Below are 23,578 nucleotides of genomic sequence, written 5' to 3' on the forward strand. Positions count from 1 at the left end.
TTTTTCGAATAATTGATTAGCACAAAGCTTTTGATAAGATCTAGGTATACGGTAATATACCACTTCCGAAATATGTCTCTACAGACAAATCATGCGTTTTACATTATGTCTATACGAAACATAAGACCTGCATTAATTGAGCAATATAAAAAATAAGATAATGTATTACATTGATCAATAATTGTCAACTGTTAATAAGAGCACTCTATTATTATAATTTTGACAAATTAAAATTCATTATCTGTAACAAACATATATGTATTCTTGTTGCTTTTTTTCCCTTTTATTTGTCGCGATACTTATATTGTCTACGTAAATGAACATTTAATAATAAAGAAAAATATTTATTAATTAGCTATTCAAAAATACATAAACACATACAATTTAACAGTTTGAAGAAGAAGATACACGTGTATAAAGTACAAACTTCATAAAAAAATTAATGACATGACATGTCGATTAGAGAAATTGTAATTTAAAAAGTCATTAAGTAACCAGGACAAAAAAGCTGACATGTCTTAAATCATTGTGATATTTTTTTGTTTAGCTGACTAACGACTTTACGCCTAGAAATATGAAGCCACAATCAATGCTACGATGCACATACAACTTTGAAACCACAAATGGCCAGGAAACGTCCTTCTAGGAGATATATGTCTGGATTTTCAAATCACATAAAAATAACCATGAAATAAAATATGTTTCTGCACACAGCAATACCAATTAATTTGTTAAGGATACATAATAGTAGTACTACATGTTAACAGGGATCCATTGTATTCATTACAATTTAAGTAAAAACACAACGGTAACGACCATCAATGACTTATATAGTCTTAAACAACGATATCACAATTTGAAACGCACAAAAGAGGAAACCGGAAGTGATAAGACAGATGAGTAAAACCAGGAATATAGTCCAAAAAATCTGCTAACAGCTTTTAAAACCGTCCCCAATTTGCAATGAAACATACAGGAATTGAGGTCTGTGACAGAAGCAATAATTTAGAAGGAAACTACATATATATTGAGAGCAAACTTTGGGTTTCCAGACAGAATATAAACCTGTAAGTAAAAAATATTTCAGTAGACATATTAGAAAGAAGGTAAGATATTCATTCGCTACAATTACATTGCATGGACAGCTGAAGTTATTTTTACAGTTTTTGTAGGAAGAAATTAAAAGTCACTTTAAGTGTTAAAAAGAATAGCTTGTTACAAAATACCAATAATTGATATGAATATATATAATACAATGAAAATAAGCAAATACAATCAATCATAATTGTATTTCAACATTGCTTCGAAGGACTTCCGAGTCTGCTTCATTAATAAACAAGTAAATCTGTAAGGGTATTTTTCATTTAACTGCCTATTACCTAGAATTGCATGTGATATATTGTTTTTCGTGATTTTTATAAAACAAATTAAACGTATCTTTAAAGACCATTAAAAGAATTAACCTTTTAAATATTTTATACCGTTCCATTAATTACTAGTATACAGAGCCTTAGAAGAATCTTTCATCCTCATCTACAAATCATTTTATTGAAAAAATATTCCTTTTTCTTTTTTTCTTTGAAAAAACAATTTTTACTTTTGAAAATAGAATGAAGATAAAATTCCGTGCTCAAAAGACATTAAACAGTATTTTTATCTTTATCAGCTTATAGAGTGAGGAAATCAGAACCAAACTCGCAACAAAAGTTGAAAAATAATTTTAAGGAGATGGGATTTTTTTTAGAAATAACAGTCCCAAAGAAAAAAAACGGAGGTCAAAATTAGGATCCTTAGGAAGTATTAGCCTTTATTATTTGTTTTCTTTCCTTTAATTGCAGAATCCTATGCAACAAGTCGTTTTATGCATTTAGGAAGTTTTTGACGCTATTTTATTCGATTTATTGTAGTCAAAAGTAAATGAATAATCCTAAGTTTAACAAATGGAAATACTTCAATAATATTTTTTATATCAATTATCTCGCACAGGTAAATTTAGCTACGACATCACGAAAATTCCCACATATGCTAATGGCTGTCACGTGATAACTGATATATTTAGCATTTTGCCAATATGTGCTGTACTTAAGCTGTTCCGTATCTTCAAGAAACTCCATTGTGAAATTAACGACTTAAGAAGAATTATGTCATACAACAAAAACTATTACTTATAATTTGGAAACTTAACTTTAAAACTTAAAAAAAGTGTCAGAAGAATCTTTGGAGACTTTAAACATCGAAAAGATTTTATTGAAATTTTTTTCCTTGACGACTTAAATATATTTTTTATAGAATTTCGCACGGATTCATTATGCCGTCTTTATATTTATTTTCAAAATGTGTTTTATTAATCTTTTGTTCTTTATTTGGGGAAGTAATTACAGATGGTAAGTTTACCAAGTATCATGCAAAAGATTTAATTTAATTTGTGCTTTACACTCAAGAAATTAAAAACATTGGTATGTATATGATTTTTTTTTTAATTGCAGAAAGCGATCCTTCAGATATCGTTATCATTGAAGAACTAGAATCCGAAACAGAAATCCAGAAAGCAGGTGAAATGCCTTCAGCTCTGGGCTTCAACGTCCGTCTTGTACATGGTGAGTCTCCAGTTCATCTGAAACTGAAGAGAAATTCCATTGGATACGAAAAACAGAAGATGGTCTCTATTCGTCAAAATGCTACCACTGGAGAAATCTATTTCAAGGAAGAAAATATACCACCATTGAAGGTAAGATATTAATCAAATCATAATAAATTAAATTCTTATTCGATTTTTCTTTAAATGTAATGTTTTATGTTAAAAAAGAGAATTATATTTCAATTTGCTAAAATGAGAAGATTTTATGCTTTAATGACTCTGCAAAACGAGACTGACATTTATACAAGTCACTGTTCAAGTTTTTTTCTTCAATGAATTTAAAAATGCACCATCAGGTATCGTAAAGATTTCTTAAATTTATCAAGCATAACTTCAAATTTAACTTAGGTATGTAAAAGAATGTGTTATTATGACATATTAATGGGTTTTTTTTTTATCAAATCATAATTTACCATTGATATTTTAGATGGGTGTGTTCATTTGTTTTTTCTGCAAGAAAGAAATTAATTAGAACTGTATTTTTTGGACAATTTACACACATGTGTTACTTGTGTCACGGTTCAATGCGCACCTGCCACAAATGACATTGTTCTTGCAGTGTTTAAATTAATTATGAAAATATTATAAATCAGAGAACATTTCCTATAGTAAGGTCATAAGGTTTTGCTAATTATAGAATATATACGTTCTCATTGAAACATAAGATTATCATTATCTACAGTATTAACACATTTTCATTTTCATTTATTTATTGTCTTCGAACATTCAACATAATTTTGACTTTCATAGACACTTTTCATTTTTCTAAAACTGTGACATAAATAATTCTTAAGTTATACAAATTAAAAAAAATCAAACCCCATTATACTGGGTTTTTGCCTTCAAGATGATTGATAGATATGACACTTCGATTTATTCATTTGGAATCAAATGTCAATTGAAGAAGTGAATCATAATTTTAATGAATCGACAACAATCACTTTCTTTCAGGCCAGTTCGAAATGTTTAATGGCAAGATAACTTTGTTACTATTTCAAATGAATCATAGAGGTTAACCACACGACAATTAACAGTGCTGAAAAATTATGTTCATTGCATTATACATAAACCTAATAACCTCAATTAATTAATTTTCTATCTTTAAACAACAATTTGATTTAGTAAACTGTCCTCCCTTTGCTTTCTTGACATGCTAGAAACATTATGAATAGAGAGTGCAAAAAAGGAATATGCATTAAATCGAGTGAACAATTTTAAAATTTAGTCTGATAGAGACCATTCCAATTAAAAAAATATTTTAAAGAAAAGATTGTAATTTCTTCTACCATTTTTTAAATACTCCATTATTTACTTTTTTGATTATTTAAAGTTGCATATTTAAGCAAACGTATTAAAACGGTATTTGGCATACTATTTAAATCTTTTATGTACTGTCAGTTGAAATAGTATGCTAATATCTATAAAATTTTAGAAGTTGTTTCTATACACGTGCTGGGCATACATTATTCCCATGCAATTACATTTCACTTAAATGTGAATTCCCAAAGATAATTATATAAATATAAGGTTAGGATAAAGAACCGAAATCAATTCAAAGATATAAATCACTACCTTTCCCTTTGAAATAGTAGTTAAATAACATCCTGTGTGATTTAACTTGTCCAAGAAATTAAAACAATTGAGATGACTTATTATACATGACACAAATAAATGTCACATGATAGGCAAATGATCTAGTCGTATAGTTGTTTAAAAAGAAACTATTATTCTAATGCTATAATATTTTATAATGTCAGGCTAACAATTAATTTTATAATTACAGAACGTAGCCCTTTACCAGGATAACGAAACTCAGGCTGCCTTTACAGTGACCTGTGGTGAAGATTCGGAGGGGCACTGTATCTTGGTAATGTCTTCAATATTGAAATGTACTCGCTCTCTAAAAGAAATGCATCAGAAACTCCATAGAACACTCTGTAAATATTAACAGGTAATTGATTATGTACGTTTTCCATTTTTATAGATTGGAAGTTTGAATGTAAATGGTGAAGAGTATGATATAACACCTATGGAGAAAAATCCTGGAACAAGAAGAAAAAAGAGACATGCAAGAAGATATGGTGAACCGAGACAATCGCGCAATAGTTTGTTCGGAGAATATAATAACCCTTATGCCCAAGCCAACAATAACAATATAGTCCATTCCAGAATCAGCAATAACAATCGTGCCCAGCCCACTCAAAATGCTCATTATAATCGCCACGTTCAGACTCATAAAGTTCATCACAACCATTACATTCAATCAAATCAACCAATCCGAGAAACTATCCAGCAAGAATTTAATCCATTTGCAACCAATCAAATCGATCATGATCTAGAAAAGCGATTACTGGAGTATCCAGGGGAACCTGTTGTGGGGGCTGCAACTGGAGACTTTCAAGGGAATGAGATATACCCACCAAATCCACCTCCCAAACGAAGACAACTGTATGCAGCTTTTAGGAAAGATCCCAAGAAAAAAATTAAAGGAGACTGTGTCGGTCGAAGTACGTCTGTAGCCAATTTAAGCATATTTTGATATCATGTTTAGAAAAATAAACAATAAATACACCTTAAGTAGTAAATTATCAATAACATATTTTTTTTAAAGTTCTTTACAATACAATATTCTGTTTTGAATTTTACAAATCTTAAAATTGAAGTACACTAGCACGGTGCTTTTTTATTTTAGATTCCCTTCTGGAAAACGTTCCATTTCAAACTCTGGCCAGACGAGAAAAACAGAGGGAGGCAACATTTCTTCAGGGAGGTTTCAATCAGCAAGTCGGCCAGCACAATAGGGATAAAACAAGAGAGGCCTTCAGATCGTTCTCAGGATCTGCAAGTGACTACTACTTAACGCTAGTAGTAGTGGTTGACTATAGCATCTATATGAGGTAGGGCTGGACACTTTCTGAAGCTTTCCAAATAATTCATCGTGGTTGTAAAGTTTATGAAGAACTTTGTTCATTAAGAAAGTTTACCTTTTCTGCAACAGGTTTTACAATGCAAGTACAGAGACGAATGTAAGAGCAAGGGACAGAGATGCCAAATCTAAGATCAGAATGTATTTTGCTCACATTGTGAATGGGGTAAGGTTTAATGTACTTATATTTATGAAAGGTTGATCATGCTAACAGTTTTACTACAGTAAACAAAAATAGCATTTCTGATATATTTGTTTCAATTATAGATTGACCTTCGTTATGAGAACATCAGGGATCCTACTTTTGCCATCAAGGTCACAGTAACGGAATATGTTATTGCTGATGTAAGTTTTGTTTACCTTTTCTGTATGAACAAAATATTAATGTATTTTATGAATGCAGTTATTGACATTTGATTGTCATTTGTAGCATCCTAATTTTTCCCCTTGGACAAACACTTACGTTAACCCCGAGTACAAATACGTAGCAGTTTGGGATGCTCTCAACAGATTGGTTGACTGGAGAGAGACCATGATTAAACATCTTCCTGAACACGACCATCTGATGTTATTTACCGGGTATTTACATATTAAATTTAACTTTAAAACATCTAAAAGGCCAGGCATGTCGACTTATCATTATTTATGATGTCAAATAGCTCATTTTGAAATACATTATAAATGTATAGCATCGTCCTATCGTGGAGTATGATAAAAACCGCAGTTTATCATTTTCACAAATATCTGTCCATTTTGCATCAAATTAGACGACTTGACACACTTAACATTAAATTGTACTTAACATTTTTTATTTCCTGTTTTTTTTTTCAGAGAAGATTTATATGAAACACGTTCTGACGATCCAACGGTGACAGGTGGGGACTTTAACATCTTAACATCTAACATTACAGTTTTGTTTTAGAATAATTTTGAACATGCTTTAAAGCTCCTTTGAATTCTAGATTTTCAAAATGTAAAGGGTCTAATTGCATTTGATAAGCAATCAGGAGAAAAGTTCATGCTGTTTTGCTAATCTATTTTGTGCAGGAAAGCATTTTATGCTATTATATGCTATTATACATATTGCTAACCGATTTTATGTGGTTCTCTATACAGGCTATGCCCATGTCCGCACTGTATGTACAAAGAAAAGTGCTTCTATCAATGAAGATCATGGAGGATTTGGAGGGATCATAACTGCCACCCATGAACTGGCTCACAGGTATGGCGGCGCATTTGATTTTGGACAAAACATGTTCATTATTTTCATGTGTTCTGCTCTCAAACTTTAAAATGCACCATCATGATTTCAATTTGTAAGAGCAGCTTGTTCAAAACCATTTTTTAACTTCCTAACTACGATAATTGTATTCTTCGATTAAAAAATCTGATAGATCAATCATTTTCTCCCATATGTCATATAGATATATTATTTTAATTATTCATTCTTTTGAAGTGTATAATTGCCTTACTTATATATTGTAATCACACAATGGGACTATTGTTTTCTGACAGTTTGGGTGCTAATCATGACGGGGAACAGAACCATTGTCGTCCGGAGGATCAATTCATAATGACAGCCATGGGAGGGGACACCAACCAGGCCACAAAACTCAACCCCTGGAAGTTCTCTGAATGCTCCGTGGAATACTTTAGGGACTATATTCAAGAGCTGTACGTCTTTATATTTTAAAACTACACCACTGGTTTGATGCAAAATGAAAACTAAAAGGATATGTTGATATTTGATAAGCAAGTGCCCTTTCTGTGTAATTTATCTTTAAATTATAAATCTCTTTTCACTACATTTATTATTTTTTTAAAATTTGGATCTCAGTAGGTTTCAATGGACAATTTCTATAATAAGAAATTCAAAAATATGCAAGATTTTATTTAGATTTTTATGTCCTCTGTTTTTTATTGCTTATATTTTCATTTCCTTCACTAAATATGGATATATTTGTTCATTTTATATCCTTAGTGAAGATTTTTTATGATATAAATATAAATTTATCAATCATCCAATATAAATGAAAAGCTTAAATATATACAAAAAAATGCTCTAAATTTTGGAAATATTTAAATAACAAAACTTTGATAAGGTCATCATTCACATTACATTTAGATTTACTTCGCCATAATATAAAGATAATTTGTCATTCTGTCAGCTTAGAAAGTTATCAATTGCCCTGCGACAATACGTTCAATATACTTGCATAATTAGAAAACCGCGAAATCATGGGCGGGTAATAAATTTTCATGACAAATTGATCACGAAATTTCGAATGGCCATAGAAAAAAAGAAATTTTAAAGATGCAATTTATGTATATTTAAATTTTTTTAATTGAAAATCGAGAAAAATGATGCATACTAGTATTTAAAATTACGCTATAAGAAAAATTTAGGTATGTGTACGTTATTTCCATTATCTTTACAGGAATAACAAAGGAGAAAACTGTATGCTCGAAAGACCTATGGACATTGATCCAAACTTTCGCGAAGCTATTAAAGACATGCCTGGACAAATCTTAGGACCTAATGAACAGTGCAAAGAAAAACTTGGTCAAGGGTCATATTATGGCTGGGTATGTTTTCTGAAAGCATTTTGAATGTAGAGTTCGAATGATTGATTGTATGTTTTGCATCCCATTCTGTAGTATTTAATATGCAAAAGTATGTATGATGGTAATTTACATAAAAACAATATTATTTTTTGATAGGCTGGTGGTCTTGGAAGATATCAAGACATTTGTACAAACATGGCTTGCAAAAACCCAAAGAAGAAAGTGAGTTTCCATCTTTACAACGCGGCAAGAGGAACTTCATGTGGAAATAAAAAGGTACTTTATGAGTTACATGACAGAATTTAAAAAAATCAATCAATTTTGAAGAGTTAAATGTTTATGCAAGAAAATATGTTTCATACTTTGGATTTATTTTTAGTGGTGTATAAATGGAGAATGTGTGTTCGACAGAAAAGCACCGAAAAAAGACGGTGAGCACAATTTACAATTTCTCTGAATGAATAATGTTGCATGCATTTATTCAGATATTTGTATTCCTTGCTTTGATTTTATTTTTTTTAGAAAAATGTGTTCATGGGGATTCTTTGAAGCCGTTTCCAAATAACGCTACATGCAGTGAGCTTATAAATGGTAGACCTTCTAGATGCTACACAAAAGAATACAGAGAATTCTGCTGTGAATCATGCAGCAAGAAATTCACCGGGAAAAAGCGTAAGTATCACTCTTGTCACGCATATCATCTAAAATGAAACTATTTTTAATAACGTTTTCTGTAATAGAGTGCTTTTCATCTCAAATTATTTGTTTCATTTATTTGTAGGTTGTGAATATGGAGACAAAATAGCCTCATGTGTTTTAGTTAAGTCACGACCTTATCTCTGCTATGATAACAAAAATAGCCAGCTTTGTTGTATTGGATGTGCAGGATTACATACTGGGATACAAGGTACATTAACTGAAAAACTGTTTATCTCTTGATAAAATTAAGTAAGAAATTTATGAGAGGGATTCTAATCAAACATTTGTCCATTTTCATAGGATGCGAATATGGAGATCGTAAATCAGGTTGTGACAAAAGACTATGTCACACTCGAGATCATCAATTGAACTGCTGTGGAACTTGTGGTAAGGGTAATCCAACCACGAAATCAACAACTGTACATTCTCAACCATCTCCCATACCAACTAGACCCGAGCTCAGGCCAACACCCAGACATATCACAAGAGAGAGAACCCAACCAGAACCAACCAGACAGACTGTCAATTTCAGACCCGCTCAACACGTCAACAGACACTCAATTCTTCCCACTACAACGCATATGATTCCATTCTCATCTACGAGATTTAGTCTGAAGATCGGAGGAAACAGACAGGAGGGTGTACCATCTCAAAATAAGCAAGAAGGGTTCGGAGGAGCACCTCAAGATATTGTTCCAACAGAGGATTTGATCCCAGATCCTTTTGCACCTGGATTTTGTGTGAAGAAGAATGCATTTTATAGACCTGACGTTCCTTGCGAATTTTTATCCAAATGGTTGTCGTTATGTACAGAGACAAGATTCAAAAGTGCATGTTGCCAGACATGTAATATTGATCGATCCAAAAATGTTAAAAGTAAGCCTCTTTTATGAGTATATCTTAATCATTGTTGTATACTTCTGTTATTTTGTATCTACGATTATCAATAAATGAAATATTCATGTAGAAAATATAAGTCAGATTGAAGCCTTGATATTCTTTTGAATGTGCTCCTTTCTGTCAGCAAAAAGCTATCAAAAGACAACAAGACAACACAGCGTTGTGAAAATCAATTTTTTGGCGATCACCTTACATTTAATACCAATACATAACGAAATACATGAAGCAACATTTCTGCTCATTCCATTTACTTGAATGAAAAACGTCAAAAAATATGTTGAACAATTCTTTATTATTCTTTACACTCGCTTATTATACACAAAACATTAAAGGGTCAAAATCATTTGAAACTGTATAACATTATTTCTAGTTTGTATATTTTATTATCATTCACGCCCAGAAAAATTAACATCATAATTGTCATATATATCTTTCTTATGTAAATATTTATCTTTTTATTTTACTTTTGTAATTACTTAATTGGAATGATTGTGTTTGTTGCAGCTGGGTGTGTAGACAGTCAGTTCTGTACAGCTCGAACAGGTGCAGATTGCTACAAAAAAGCAACGAGAGATAACTGCTGTGCCACTTGTAGCAAGTTTGAAACCGGATTCATGTGTAAGTATTTATAACTAACAAAAATCTCACCTATTGCATGGATCCTTCATCTATCTTGCTTTCAGTTTGACCTAAATATCTATTCAGCTTGCATTATAAATCATTAATTCTTTCGTTTCAGTGTGTCCATATGGAGATAAAGACGCTAGATGTGGTCTAATGATGAGACTGAATAAGAAATTTTATTGTGAAAATTACGGGTCCACATGCTGCGAATCTTGTTTCAAACTTTCTCGACGACAAGAAGTCACGACACCATTTCCCGTTGTAATGAGTGCACGAAGACCAGACACAACAGCTTCAAGAAGCAGAAGTCAAACTCAGTCTCGATCAGAACCGAGAGCCGCAGCATCAAGGAGTGCTACCTCATCAACAAACAACCTTGAAAGAGTGAGAACAAATTTAAAACGATTCGTTACCTTCATTAACCAAATTTTCTCTAAAAGCAAGAGTATAGGATGAGGAAAAGTATTTATTATTACTTTGGTTTTTGTTCTTTTAATTAGATTGAATTTTGATATCGGAGTTTATGTCCCATGCTTCTGTATTCTTTCTCAACTGGGAAAGTTGTCTTGGACAGAAATGATGCATCTTTCATAACATTCTGAAAGAAATTGCGAAGTCTGATCATGGAGATGCTAGATGCTTGACGTCAGTATTCAGTGATACCTTTTCTCCTAATGAAAGAAAAGTGTGTTATAGATGATGTCACATGTATTACCTGTCTCTCAGGCATGTAATAATTTTTTTTTAAATTCACCCCTTAGATATTTATTTTGTATCTATATCTTTAAAAGTATTTGATAAAAAGAACATTTCATGTGCAATTCCGGCGACCTCTCAGAACGATGCACTTTATGACTGTACCATCGGTCCGTTACTTTCCTCCATAGTCCCATTAATTTGATATGTACTTTCTTTGACATATTGATTGTTTTATGTGTTCCATATTCAATACCTGTCTCTCGGAGTTTGATATTTATTTCATAACTTTGCATGTAATAATTTTTTTTTAAATTCTGACCCCTTAGATATTTCAACCTTGTATCCATATCTTTAAAAGTATTTGATAAAAAGAACATTTCATGTGCGACTTGTCTTTAGAAATGTATGTTTCCGGCGACATTGCATCTACATTGTCAGTAAGCACTAATGCATTATTCGATTTTTTTCAGAACTAAACATTGTGGATCTGTAAGATTTTATTTATTAATTTATCAAATTTACTGTAGTTAAATAGAACTAGTATTTATTACAATTTTTGTTGCTTTCTGAAGTTCATTTGTTTTGTTGATCTTGTTGATCTTGTTTTTTTCTTTTTATTCAGTTTGATTACCTTATTTATTTGTCACATTTATGCATATTATTGTTCCCTTCTTGTTTTACATACAATAAAAATTATTTTATTAATTGTCTCTTGTATATTAGTATCGTCATTAATATGTGCTTTTTTCCACAAAGTTGAAAAATTACTACCTGATTTTTTTTATGAAATCAAAATACCTCAAAGCTTATAAAATTTTAATTCAAATCCTCTTGAGAGGGATGTTAAATAGTATACAATCAATCAAATCCTAATTTTTTTGTAAATTGAGGAAATTCAGATGTATTGGAAAAATTATTTTAAAAATCCTTTTAAATCTATTCCAGCCCTGGTGAAATTGCATGTGCATTTTTTCTGTTTTATGCTTGTCACGTAGCTTTATCATTTTATTTCTTTTGACAAATATGTATCTTAATTATAATTCACAGGCATGGGAAGAAGAGCATTCCCCTCATTAATCAAAAAACCAAAGATTCATGAATAAATAAATAACTTAAACACATTTACAAAAAAAATGGCAAATTAGAATATACCTGCGAATTTCCAGTTTTAAAAGTAGATACTCAAAATACTCAAATATGGATTCCAATGAATTGATTTTGTTCAATTGCACAGATACATGTAAAAGCCATGTCAGTGCCTGATCTTTGTTTTGTCATGTTCCTATTTTCAAAAGGGAATAAGGAACAGGTGACAACAGAAGGAACTCCATTTTATAAATCATCCTTATATAATTATGCTAATATAATATATTTTTAATAATAGTATGTTCAACATTTAATATCTATTTTGCTGTTTTATTGTGCTCAAAATTACACACTCTGTATGATTAGTAAATTAAGTCATCATATTTCTTTGCAATATTCCAAAAGAGATAAATTGTTGTGTTACTAGTTTAATGAGCTGATATGACATTGATGCTAATTGTTAGAAATTGACTGATAATATTAAATATGCAAAATTGTAATGAATACGTAATATATATTGTTCTAATAAAATTTGAAAAATGGTACACTGAAGACTTATTTTTATCTATACATTTAAGTATCTTATGAAATCTGCCTTTGGCGCTTTTAGGAATTGGTGATTTCTCACTAAGAAAACTGTGTCTTGTTTCCAGTTGACACTCTGCATGTCTACTGTTAATTGAATTTATTCAACATTCAAATTTGAATATAAAGTAAATTCTATTTTTATTTATACATTAATCTTTCGTCCATGTTGTGACCTGTTTTCATTCAGAATGTGTCTGCTAAAGTGAATCAAAAATACCGTGAAATCACAAATATTCTTTGGGGTTGAAATTTCATTGCTTTTGAATCTATGACCATCAAGAAATTTAAAATTTCTTATGCATTTTCAGTAATCCTTCTCCAATCTCGAAATCAAGTCTTTAAACCTCGAAAATTTGACTCCACTAATATATGTGATTTTACAGTATCTTTTACCAAGGCACTACTTTTATACAGTTCATTCATTTACAATCCAAAGAAAAAACGTGTTTTCCTGTCTTAAACACTTTAAAAAGCTAGATCCACAACGATTTGTAAGCCTTGGTTACATATGATCCTTGTTGACCTAGTATTAATTTCGTTAGAAAGATATAATGTCTTCATCTGCTACTGAGATGCTATCTTCCATAACAACAGCAGAGCTTCTGAAATATAGAAAATGGAAAACATTAACAATTTTAAGATGAAATACATGGAAATAACGAACAGTACTCAAAATCAATGGTCCATGAAACAGTACAAAATAGGAGAAGAGCAAACAAGGACCTCCAAATCATCGGAGGTGGGATCAGGTGCCATGGAGGAGTATCCCCTGCCGACCGCTCACACCCATAGTGTGCTCAATGTCATAAATGGGAAAATCCGTCGTCAATTCAGTGTATAAATAATGGACTAACAAATAGTATGAAAAAGTCAGTCAGCATTTAACTCAATGATAAATTGTATTTGCTGATAAGGTCACTGTAGAGACCATAGAACTTACGAAATGATGACTTTAAACTAAACTGCTGAATTTCTTGTTTCATCAACTTGTTTGTCAATAATTTACCTCGCTTTAGATATTGTTCATACGTAGAGCATGCTCTTGCGTATCGAATCAACTGAGAGGTTTTATATGGGTTGATTAATTGTATGTTGTTTTAAGTCCCATGCGAGAATTTTTCACTCATATAGAGACATCCCATATACCGGTGAAGGGCTCAAAATTTTGACCTTTACTCGTCACTCAGGGCCATTGAGAAGTGAGGGATCTTTATCTTGCCAATTCCTGCTGTGATATGGTTCACTGGTTTTTAAGGTCTTATCCAAAGAACCCGCAACTTTCACTTCAAAGTGCCGAGTGTATGGCGAAGGAACAATTGCTACACATTTTTTTATCCACTTAGGTCAGTCGCGGCCGAGATTCGAACTCACGATCCCCCAATCATGGAGCGAACGCTGTACCGACTGAGCTACCGTGAACGGTGGTTTTATGTAAAGGGTGTTAAGAAAGTTCGTTCCCCATTTTTCTTTCATTTTCGACAAGAAATACGATGAAAAGATATTTACAATTTGTGATATTTCATGTTTAAAGAGTCCATTCTTGCTAGTGGTAAGGTTTTAACTGTCTTTTGTTGAATCAATAAGGGTAGGGTAGGTATTAAAACAGATGATGTATGTTCAGAAAAATTAGGGATGAAGCATATTTGTGACATATATTAAGCGCAAAGGTCTAAACATCTTTTTAAATATTATGCAAAAATTATCAAATCTGTTAAAAATTTCAAAATGACATACTATTTTTTTTTGGAACGTGATCTATTGTTCTTATACATATGCTCATCACCTTGTCTGATGCAAGATAATCTATGAAGAAACAAAAGTAAATTATCCTTTATTTTCACTCAAAATAACCAGCATTTCTATCATTCGGGTGTTGTAAAGATGTTATATATATTTCCATATGGAAGAAAAATCCAATATCTTCCTGCTAGGAATGAATTGCTATAAATCCAAAGCACACTCCTGTAATTTTATCAGACTTGAAAATTCATCTCTTTACTTAAGCACTACTTTGATATTTTTGAAAATATTTCATCATGGAACGAACTTTCTTAACACCCCTTAGAACCAGATAAGCTTGAAGTCTTAACATACCATTTAAACAATTTTTTTCTGAGTTTCACACCCGATGGTCTTACCAATTTGCACTTTCGTCTATATACATGTAGTATACTTGTGGGCAGCGACCTATATGAAAATTTGGCAACCACTGCTGAAGAAAGAGCGATGTTGTTATTGAAGAACCGATTAAATGTTAATCCGGACGCTTAATTATGTTACATTAATCCGGACGATTTATTCATCCGGAAATATAATTTTATACGGATTGCTTAGCCATTTAGTTACACACTTGAATCGTTTACGGATTTTCCAGTCTGTCCGAAATTGACAAGAAATACACGGCGGTGTGGTCGGTTGACAGGGAATGCACACTCCTACGTGACACCTTATTCCACTTCTGATGTCTAGAAGTTCGTGTTTGCTCTTGTTGTGTTAAAATTGACTTCTGAGCTTATTTGCTTCATCGATAAAACAAGCGTCCGGATAACCAACCTTCCATTTTTAAATAAATCTCAATACTTCGTCAATACATCATACATTTAATAATAATTTAAAGCCCTTTCTAAAACAAAATTGAAAGGTAAGTTTAACACAAGGTTTTGACAATGATGCCTGAAATATATGGGAACAGAAGGATTCGTATATCGTCTCTGTTCAAACAAGGATTGGTTTTCATTTATTTATTGCAAATAAGAAAATTCCGTTCATTTATACTTATATGGCAAAGGACAAGGTAGGATAACGGTCAAAGCTGGCCTCTTATGACGTAAAAATCAGAACATTGGTAAAATTTTGATTGTTTGTATTCATATAAAATACAGTTTGTATATTAAGAGCTTAAAATGCCCAAATATCGCTTATAATTCAAGACAGTTATCATGTATTTTGTTTATCCTGCAACATATTAAAAATTTTCTTACATTTAAACGTCCAAAACTAGCTGTTTTTGACATATTTAGACACATCTCTGCAGATGAAACTATGACGCCATCAACAGCAATATATTTCACAATGCATGGAATACAAAGAGGCTTTATTAGGGCAGTGACCGGATAAAGCTATGGTTTATTAGGTTACCTTTATTAGGTCAATGCTAGGGGTAGTTGCAGGATAAAAGAGCTTAAAATGATGCTTGCTTTAAAACCAGTGCGAATTTGGATTCAAAGCTTACATGGAAGCCACTAGGGAGTGCAGAAGTAGCGCAATTCTGGTAGAATTTCATTATATTTGAAATACTTTAATCTTCGGAAAATATAGAACACAAGCTTGCCTTTCTGAGATTTTTACATATAAACTGCATCTGATACTAGTTGATAAATTACATAAATTTGGTAGCTATAGATAGGCAAGCTTGTGCTCTATGTTTTCCGAAGCGAAATGTGCTGTAAAGTCAATGAAAAATTGCATAAAAATGAGAAAATTCGAAAATTGATCTATTTTCTGACCTCTCTGTGACCTCTGCGTATTTCAAAACCTAGACTCATTTTGTGGCAGGCATGACAACATGTTTCTTTGGATAAACTGTTGTATCATTCTGAAAGACTCCCAAAGTCAGGCACCAAAAACGGGTCTTACCCTATTATGACCTTTCTTTGTCATGATTTACGATAAACTTGTCGAAAATGTACATGTACTAAGAGTAGAAAGACCTGGTCAAAATTTACAAAATAAATTGAATTTGAAGCCCTGGTCAAAATTTACAAAAAAGGGTTTTTACTTATTTTTAAAATTACACACGACATACCATAAATGTATTTGAAGATTATTTTGGGAATGACTCTAATTTTTGTCCAAATTATTCGAGTATAACCTGGTTTGGGTCAGTCTACCATAATTCTCGAACCTGGTTTGGATCAGTTTACGCTTTCTAATCCGCATGGCGGATAATAAGAAAGCGTAAACTGACCCAAACCAGGTTATACTCGAATCATTTGGCCAAGAATTAGAGTCATTCCTTATGATTTAATTTTAAAATCATTATTAATCAACTGTGTGTGTAAAATTTCGTTGCTTTTTATTAGTTCAAATTTGCCGCTCTATAATACAACCATAGTAATTGAAGTGATGGGAAGCGAGGGGAAGTAAAAACTGATTCATAGGCCAAGCAGCCATGTTGTTTGTTTACGTGTGGTAAGATCGAGTTACTGTTTGAAGTAAAATGTACATTAATTGAATCTAGAATTTTCCAAGAATTCCGATGATTGGAAATGAGAGGATTTCATGGTTACAGATGACTCAGCTAGTTGTCAGGAGGGGGGGGGGGCCAATACTAAACGAGGTTATACAGAAATAATTTGCGTTCCTTTTTGGATATTACCAATCAGAGGCTAGGATACAAACAAAATTGAATAATTCAAAGTTAGGCAACAATTTTTTCATTTTTTGGGGGTTTTTTTACATTCCTCTCCAAATTTTTTTTCACTCATTTTAAAAGTTTTGAAAGAAGAGTGAGGAAAAAAATTTCAGACTGAGGGCTGCATATTTAGACCTACATGTATACTCGGCACTGAGGGTAACTGGGCAATGAGGGATCTTTTTCTTGCCAGTAACTTCTTCGAGACGGAAGCTTGATCTTATCCGAATGTTCGATATCCACTTCGATCACATGACATTACTATATTAACAATAGAATACTGAAATGAAGTACATCCCATGGCATCATACAAGTTCTCTGAAGGACATTTGTGTTGAAAATGAAAACACCGACCCACATAAAGGCAACAACCGAAGAGGAGAAATAAAGTAAACACGCATTTTATACTATAATAGAGGAAACGTTTCTTTTATCATAAATGGCTTTTTTGGTACATAAAACTGTCAAAGATGTGACACATTTCAATCATTATACTCCCAAAAAGATGGCCTCGTGTTGATGTCTCCAACTTACAATCACAAAATGTCATCCTGCCCTCCTGTGTTACTGACAACCTCATCTTTTTATGAATAAAAATTAAGCAATTTTTTTTAGTATACTACGTAAAAAAGATTTGGAAACAAGTGTTTGTGCTTCAATAACCTTCAAAAATTTCTTTTAACTTACAAAGCCTTAAATTGATAATTCAATAAGCAGACCTCGCCAATATATCAATGTTTATGTATATTACGTACATTACAGAAATAACAAATAAATGTACAAATTAGCACAATAAATGTCAAGCAGTATTATGTCACTTTATATAGAGACATTCGATATTTTTTCAAAATTATATCTAATCTGGTGACATGCATTGAATTTTGTCATTTCAATCTGTTATGTTTTTTTTATTATAATGTTATGATTAAATCAATCACATTTTAAGAATTTCAAAGTTCCTTTTAATGTGGACTCAGATGTACTTACATGATTAATTTTTAAAATTGCAATAATTTTACATAATATACATACCTGCTTTTGAATATTTTTATTTAGGTTTAATTAATAAATAACTTTTTGTAAGGGTAAAACTCGTAAAAATATAACTTTTTTTGGCAAATAAACAATGAAATAATTATATTTTTAAAGATAAATTCAATAGCTTATTTAGAAAGTTAACTTACCCAGTTCTCTCTAGATTTTATTCACTGTCGTGTCCTGCTTGTCAACACAATCTGACTCTTCGTTAGCAACTCTTCACTGCAATGTTAATTTCCTATTCTGAAACATACTTACGCTACATGTGTCATAATTTTAGACATTCGTAGGCAGTAATTTGTTTCTCTACCAAGCTTATGATAGTCATGTGAATAATTCATCACGAGATATTAAAACTGAAAAGCGTTGCAAAGGTATTTCTGTTGGAGTCAGGAAACAATTTTTGAAATGCGTTTTGGGCGTCAATAGTTTTCAGTTTTCATAATTTCATTCATTCTGTATATCTCGGAAGTAAATCACATTCATTTCAAAACGAAAATATTTTTTTCTGTTAAATTTAATCGATCCACATGCATCTGATTGATGGTTATTTTAACCGATATAATAATTTAATTTATGGTTATAAACAGGCGTCTCTTGGTCTCAAAAGCAACTTCTGGATAACGTTCTCTTATTACGATGGTTTGTAAATATAATACAGCGATGCATTTAATACTTCGTTGCTTATACTAATGATATATCATGTAATATTATTGATAATAATATGTTTTATGCATACATATGTAATTTTCCATTTCTGTGGTTAGAATGTAGTGATTGTAGTATATTTTATGTATATCTCAGGTTTCAGAGATAGGACGTTATGTAATGCATAGTCTCAGGTTTTGGGGCTTTGCGTTGATTAGTCGTTAGCTAACGTCAGAGATATCACGTGATTGTTATCGCTGGTGGATGCTGCAAGTGTTTGTACACACCATTTTTTTGTAAGAAAAACATAACGATTTCGGATTATTCATCTTGATCAATGCTTAAGAATCAGTGGATTAGCAGTGCATAGGACTTTATGCACAGTTGATATCATACATGTATGTAAGTGGTGATATTTCGGATTCGCTTTGTGACTGTTTTTCGACTCCATCGGAGCCTGGGTACATGCAGGGTGTTTCAAAATGGCGGACATGACGAGGGTTGCGCTAATCGGCCATTCGTACATTAGAAGGATGGACAAGTATATGAAAGACAATATGTGATACAAAAATCTTTGTTTTGACCGAAATAGATTCTCATTGTTGATCCGTGGCCAAGGTGGGTTAACCGTTAAGGGTTTGGCGACATCGTGAACACTATGTACTTTCTCCACAGCCCCTGACATTTGCCTTTTTCAAATCGGTGGTAACGAACTTTCCTTCGACCCCCCCCCCCCCCCAAAGATTGTAAGGTATATCATTTCTTTTACGAACTTCCTGATTCATGGTACGAGTGTGAAACATGTAATTGTTATGCAACTTCTCCGACGGGATCCTCACAACTTGCCACCGGGATGCAAAAAAGTTGTTATTGAGATTAATCAGCTTCCAAACTCTGTGTCTGAATCCTTACCATATGTCATTTTGGAAACACCGGTGTTTTGGGAGAATTATGGTTAGAACGGTACCTAGTGAAAATGGCACCTGGTGAAAACGGCACCTGGAATATGCAAAACGGCACTTGGTTAAAACGGCACTTAGAGGAAAAAATATATAATTGTGTTAAGATATATATTTGACATAAACATGATAAATTCTTTTTTAATTCAAAATTTAATTTATTGACTTTAGAATTTTTTTTTGCTTCAATTTTGCTTTATTTTCAATCTTTTTTTAAAGTTAGTATTTATAAGCTATAACGCAACAATATGTGGGATTAAGAATAATTATATTTGTAGTGTAGTGTTGATACTATAAAAAAAGAAATGGTGTAAATGATTTTTTTTTTAAATATTTACAGTGAGAGTCACTTTATCTCACATTTCTATCTAATTCTGTAGAAATTATTTTAACAATATCAACATTGTATCATCTTCATTATAAAAAAACAAATGTTTTGTTCTTTTAAGCACATTGTTATTATATTGTTAAATGCTGTATGGCTATTCATATTTTATGTACAGGTGGGAGAGGAATATCTAAGTTTTTCTAACTTGTTTACAATCCTTTTGACATTTTGTCTAGAAATACACAATAGTAGCTGTATATGATTGCAAATTGATGATCAGCAGATTATTGAAGGGGAGGTGTGAAATGGTCTTTTGTTTCCTATTCCTACAAGTGTATTCTAAATAAACATACTCTAACTGGCTTCTAATTAGTCAACTGTGACTGGCAACCCCCAAAACAGAGTAGTATACATATTTGAAACACTATAAATTTTTAAATTTCAAAGGATCATATAGTATAACTGGGATTTGATCTCTTTTGTAGAAAATAATATTAGATATATAATTTAAAATAGAAATACATTTAAAAAATCTAACCACTGTACAAAAGTACAATAATTTTCAAATGAATCAGTTTAATTTTTCTCCTAAAATATTTTTAAAACATTTTTATCAATAATAATATACACATTTATTACTATATATGTAATATAAAGATCCAATTTCTGTATAAACAATATCAAATTCTCAAAATAAAAGAAGTGCCGTTTTGACTTTTCTAAAGTGCCGTTTTGACTACTCTCAAGTGCCGTTTTGCATATTTCCTAAGTGCCGTTTTCACCAGGTGCCGTTTTGACTTGTACCCTTAGACTAACCTACATTACCTGATGGAGTTCACCTATCTACAAAATCATGCAGTACCGATCCAGTACCTATGGTCAAAACCTCAATAGTATATCAAAGATGCAGTGGTCAACACTTGCAGGAGGCAAAGGCCAGTATAAATTAATTTGAAGTTTGATATAATGATATACATGATATATGAGCATAAATCATGGAAATTAATAGATGCATATGTATAGGACAAGAGTCAAATATCTAGTAAGATATTCAGAAAGATTTCTGTTCTAAACATTCAAGTAAAAAAAAAAATTATATACTTCTTTTAAATATATATTACTCCATGAAAACCTGCAGAACATGATGTCAAATTTTCCATGCTAATGTCTCAAAGTTATTGTTCGCAGGGTAAACTTACAGTATACATATGTCAAAGTTTTCCATGTTAATTGCTGTATTAAAGTCATTGGTTCGCAATGTAAACTGGCAGCATACATGATGTCAAAGTTTTCCATGTTGCTGTATCAAAGTTTTTGGTTTGCAATGTGAACTAGCAGTATACATGATGTCAAAGTTTTCCATGTTACTGTCTCAAAGTTATTGGTTCGCTATGTGAACTAGCAGTATACATGACGTCAAAGTTTTCCATGTTACTGTCTCAAAGTTATTGGTTCGCTATGTGAACTAGCAGTATACATGATGTCAAAGTTTTCCATGTTGCTGTATCAAAGTTTTTGGTTTGCAATGTGAACTAGCAGTATACATGATGTCAAAGTTTTCCATGTTACTGTCTCAAAGTTATTGGTTCGCTATGTGAACTAGCAGTATACATGACGTCAAAGTTTTCCATGTTACTGTCTCAAAGTTATTGGTTCGCTATGTGAACTAGCAGTATACATGATGTCAAAGTTTTCCATGTTGCTGTATCAAAGTTGGTTCTCAGTGAGTACTGGGTAATTCATGTGGCTGTCTCAAGGTATAACTAAACTGTTATCTATTCAATACAAGATCAAAAGCAAGTCTTTATAAAAAAAAACAAACCATGCCTTGATTTATCAGTAAAATGTAACAGTTATGAAGCCACTGTTGTTGAAATCTTCATCATTTTATTATCAAAGTATGCAATTATGAAAGGTCATTACCTAAAATGTTGGTGATACCTTTCAACATAACAGCAGAAAATACATGAAGTAGTTTGCTTAAAATATATAGTCATGAATTATATTCTAGATAGAATTCTTTCAGCTTTAATCATGCCAAAGAGACGACCAGCCACAGACGAAACCTGGAGTAGAGGAAAGAGTCTAAAAAATCAGAGTGAAGTGTAAAAACTGGTGGAGCATCCATCCGCGCAGATTGGTAATGGAAACAAGCAGACAAAATTCTTAAGTAACAAGGTAGTGGCGGAACCTTTTTGAGATGCTACAAGCAATATATCAGAATTACTCAATCAGTTATTAAGTTCAGGTGAGCCAGCAACCCCAAAAATGGCACATAGCATATCAACATTGATGGGATTCCGCTCGATGCAACAGTAGCACAACGCATAAAGCAAAAAATCTGGGAAGATCAGTATTTAGATTTGCGTGTGCTGCTGCAGCAGCAAGAGGATCCAGTATCTTTTTAATATTGCTGCTGGATAAGTTACAATACAGTTAAATGCAACAAAGCCGAGGGCGTCTCTGTCCATTAATCAGTGGACAGATGCATCTTTGATTTTGATATTCACAACAATCTATTTGAAAAATTCCCAAGTGAAGCCCAAAATTTGTTAAAATATTGTTTTTTTATGAGCAAAATGCATAAAATTCATTTAACAACCAAAGCGTCAACAACCACTGGGGGGTCTTCGACTTCCAACACCAGTCAACCCAAACAAATTAAGTGAATTTCTAGTTCATTATGATAGATCTCTTTCAAATTATTTAGTGCAGGGTTTTAACATGTTTAAATAGGATTTTCGCCTGGGTTGTGTTGCAAACCCCATCATATCCGATATAGTAAGTAATCATAAATCAGCAAGGGAGCACCCAAATATTATCAATGATCATACAGGAAACAGGTCTGCAAAAGGTAGAATTGCTGGACCATTACTTGCACCCCCATTAGATCACTTTATTGTATGCTATCACCCCTACTGTGGCCCTGAGTTTTTTGTCAAAAGGTAATTCAGGTAATTTCGGAATAATTCATGACCTGTCTTTTCCAAAAGACCAGTCCGTGAATGCCAACACTCCAAAAGAGCTCTCTGCTGTACACTGTGATTGGATTGTTAATGTTTGAGGTTTGGTTAAAAAATTTTGGTCAAGATATTTTAATAGCAAAGTCTGACATCAAAGAGGCCTATAGAATAGTTCCAATTCACCCTCTAGATCACCATCTATTAGGTTTTCATTAAAAAAAATCATTTTTAATATTATGATATGTTAACCAATGGGAGCAAGTAGCAGTTGTCAAATTTTGAAACATTAAGTTGTGCACTACAGTGGACAACGGAAATATTTTTAAAGCAGCAGGGGTCTCTCATATCCTGGACGATTTTTTCTTTGTGGGCCCACCAAATCCATCAAAGTGTAGGTATGTTCTAGCCAGTTTCTATTCGTATGTAGGCAAATTGGGGTTCCTTTTAAGATGCAATAAACGCAGACACCTACAACTAAAATAATTATCTATTGGATAGAAGTA

General features: G+C 32.2%; 1 protein-coding gene and 1 long non-coding RNA gene across 5 annotated transcripts; one reads left to right on the forward strand and one right to left on the reverse strand.

Moving 5' to 3' along the window:
- Window positions 1-1,039: 1,039 nt before the first annotated feature.
- Window positions 1,040-11,734, forward strand: LOC134282887 (uncharacterized). Of its 3 annotated transcripts, XM_062765297.1 has the most exons (20): window positions 2,174-2,384; window positions 2,487-2,728; window positions 4,422-4,505; window positions 4,623-5,145; window positions 5,331-5,535; window positions 5,637-5,730; window positions 5,832-5,909; window positions 5,995-6,143; window positions 6,396-6,439; window positions 6,681-6,786; window positions 7,080-7,238; window positions 8,003-8,150; window positions 8,286-8,405; window positions 8,509-8,560; window positions 8,652-8,801; window positions 8,911-9,036; window positions 9,129-9,704; window positions 10,233-10,346; window positions 10,468-10,736; window positions 11,522-11,734. In XM_062765297.1, exons 1-20 carry the CDS (start codon window positions 2,309-2,311, stop codon window positions 11,525-11,527), a joined length of 3,321 nt encoding a protein of 1,106 aa, XP_062621281.1. In that variant the 5' UTR covers window positions 2,174-2,308; the 3' UTR covers window positions 11,528-11,734. The 3 variants fall into 3 exon arrangements, with proteins under 3 accessions (XP_062621282.1, XP_062621281.1, XP_062621280.1); XM_062765298.1 differs by lacking the exons at window positions 2,174-2,384; window positions 11,522-11,734 and adding an exon at window positions 1,040-1,067 and having other exon boundaries at window positions 10,468-10,833; XM_062765296.1 differs by lacking the exon at window positions 11,522-11,734 and having other exon boundaries at window positions 10,468-10,833.
- On the reverse strand, window positions 10,642-18,540 carry LOC134282888 (uncharacterized). 2 transcript variants are annotated; one of them, XR_009995382.1, is made up of 5 exons: window positions 18,324-18,540; window positions 17,674-17,719; window positions 13,249-13,327; window positions 10,829-10,950; window positions 10,642-10,727 (listed from the first exon to the last, which is right to left on the reverse strand). It is a non-coding gene; the product is annotated as an uncharacterized LOC134282888 (long non-coding RNA). The 2 variants fall into 2 exon arrangements; XR_009995383.1 differs by lacking the exons at window positions 10,642-10,727; window positions 10,829-10,950 and having other exon boundaries at window positions 13,127-13,327.
- Between the last annotated feature and the right edge of the window lie 5,038 nt (window positions 18,541-23,578).

This window comes from Saccostrea cucullata, unplaced genomic scaffold, assembly GCF_032062105.1.
Source record: "Saccostrea cucullata isolate Sc308-1 unplaced genomic scaffold, CSIRO_AGI_Scuc_v1 ctg406, whole genome shotgun sequence".
NCBI lineage: Eukaryota > Metazoa > Mollusca > Bivalvia > Ostreida > Ostreidae > Saccostrea > Saccostrea cuccullata.

Coding starts and splice junctions, on each gene's coding strand:
- LOC134282887 (XM_062765296.1), top strand. CDS start 2,309: ATGCCGTCTTTATATTTATTTTCAAAATGTGTTTTATTAATCTTTTGT. Junction 8,561..8,651: donor AAAAGCACCGAAAAAAGACG/GTGAGCACAATT, acceptor TATTTTTTTTAG/AAAAATGTGTTCATGGGGAT. Junction 9,705..10,232: donor TCGATCCAAAAATGTTAAAA/GTAAGCCTCTTT, acceptor TGTTTGTTGCAG/CTGGGTGTGTAGACAGTCAG.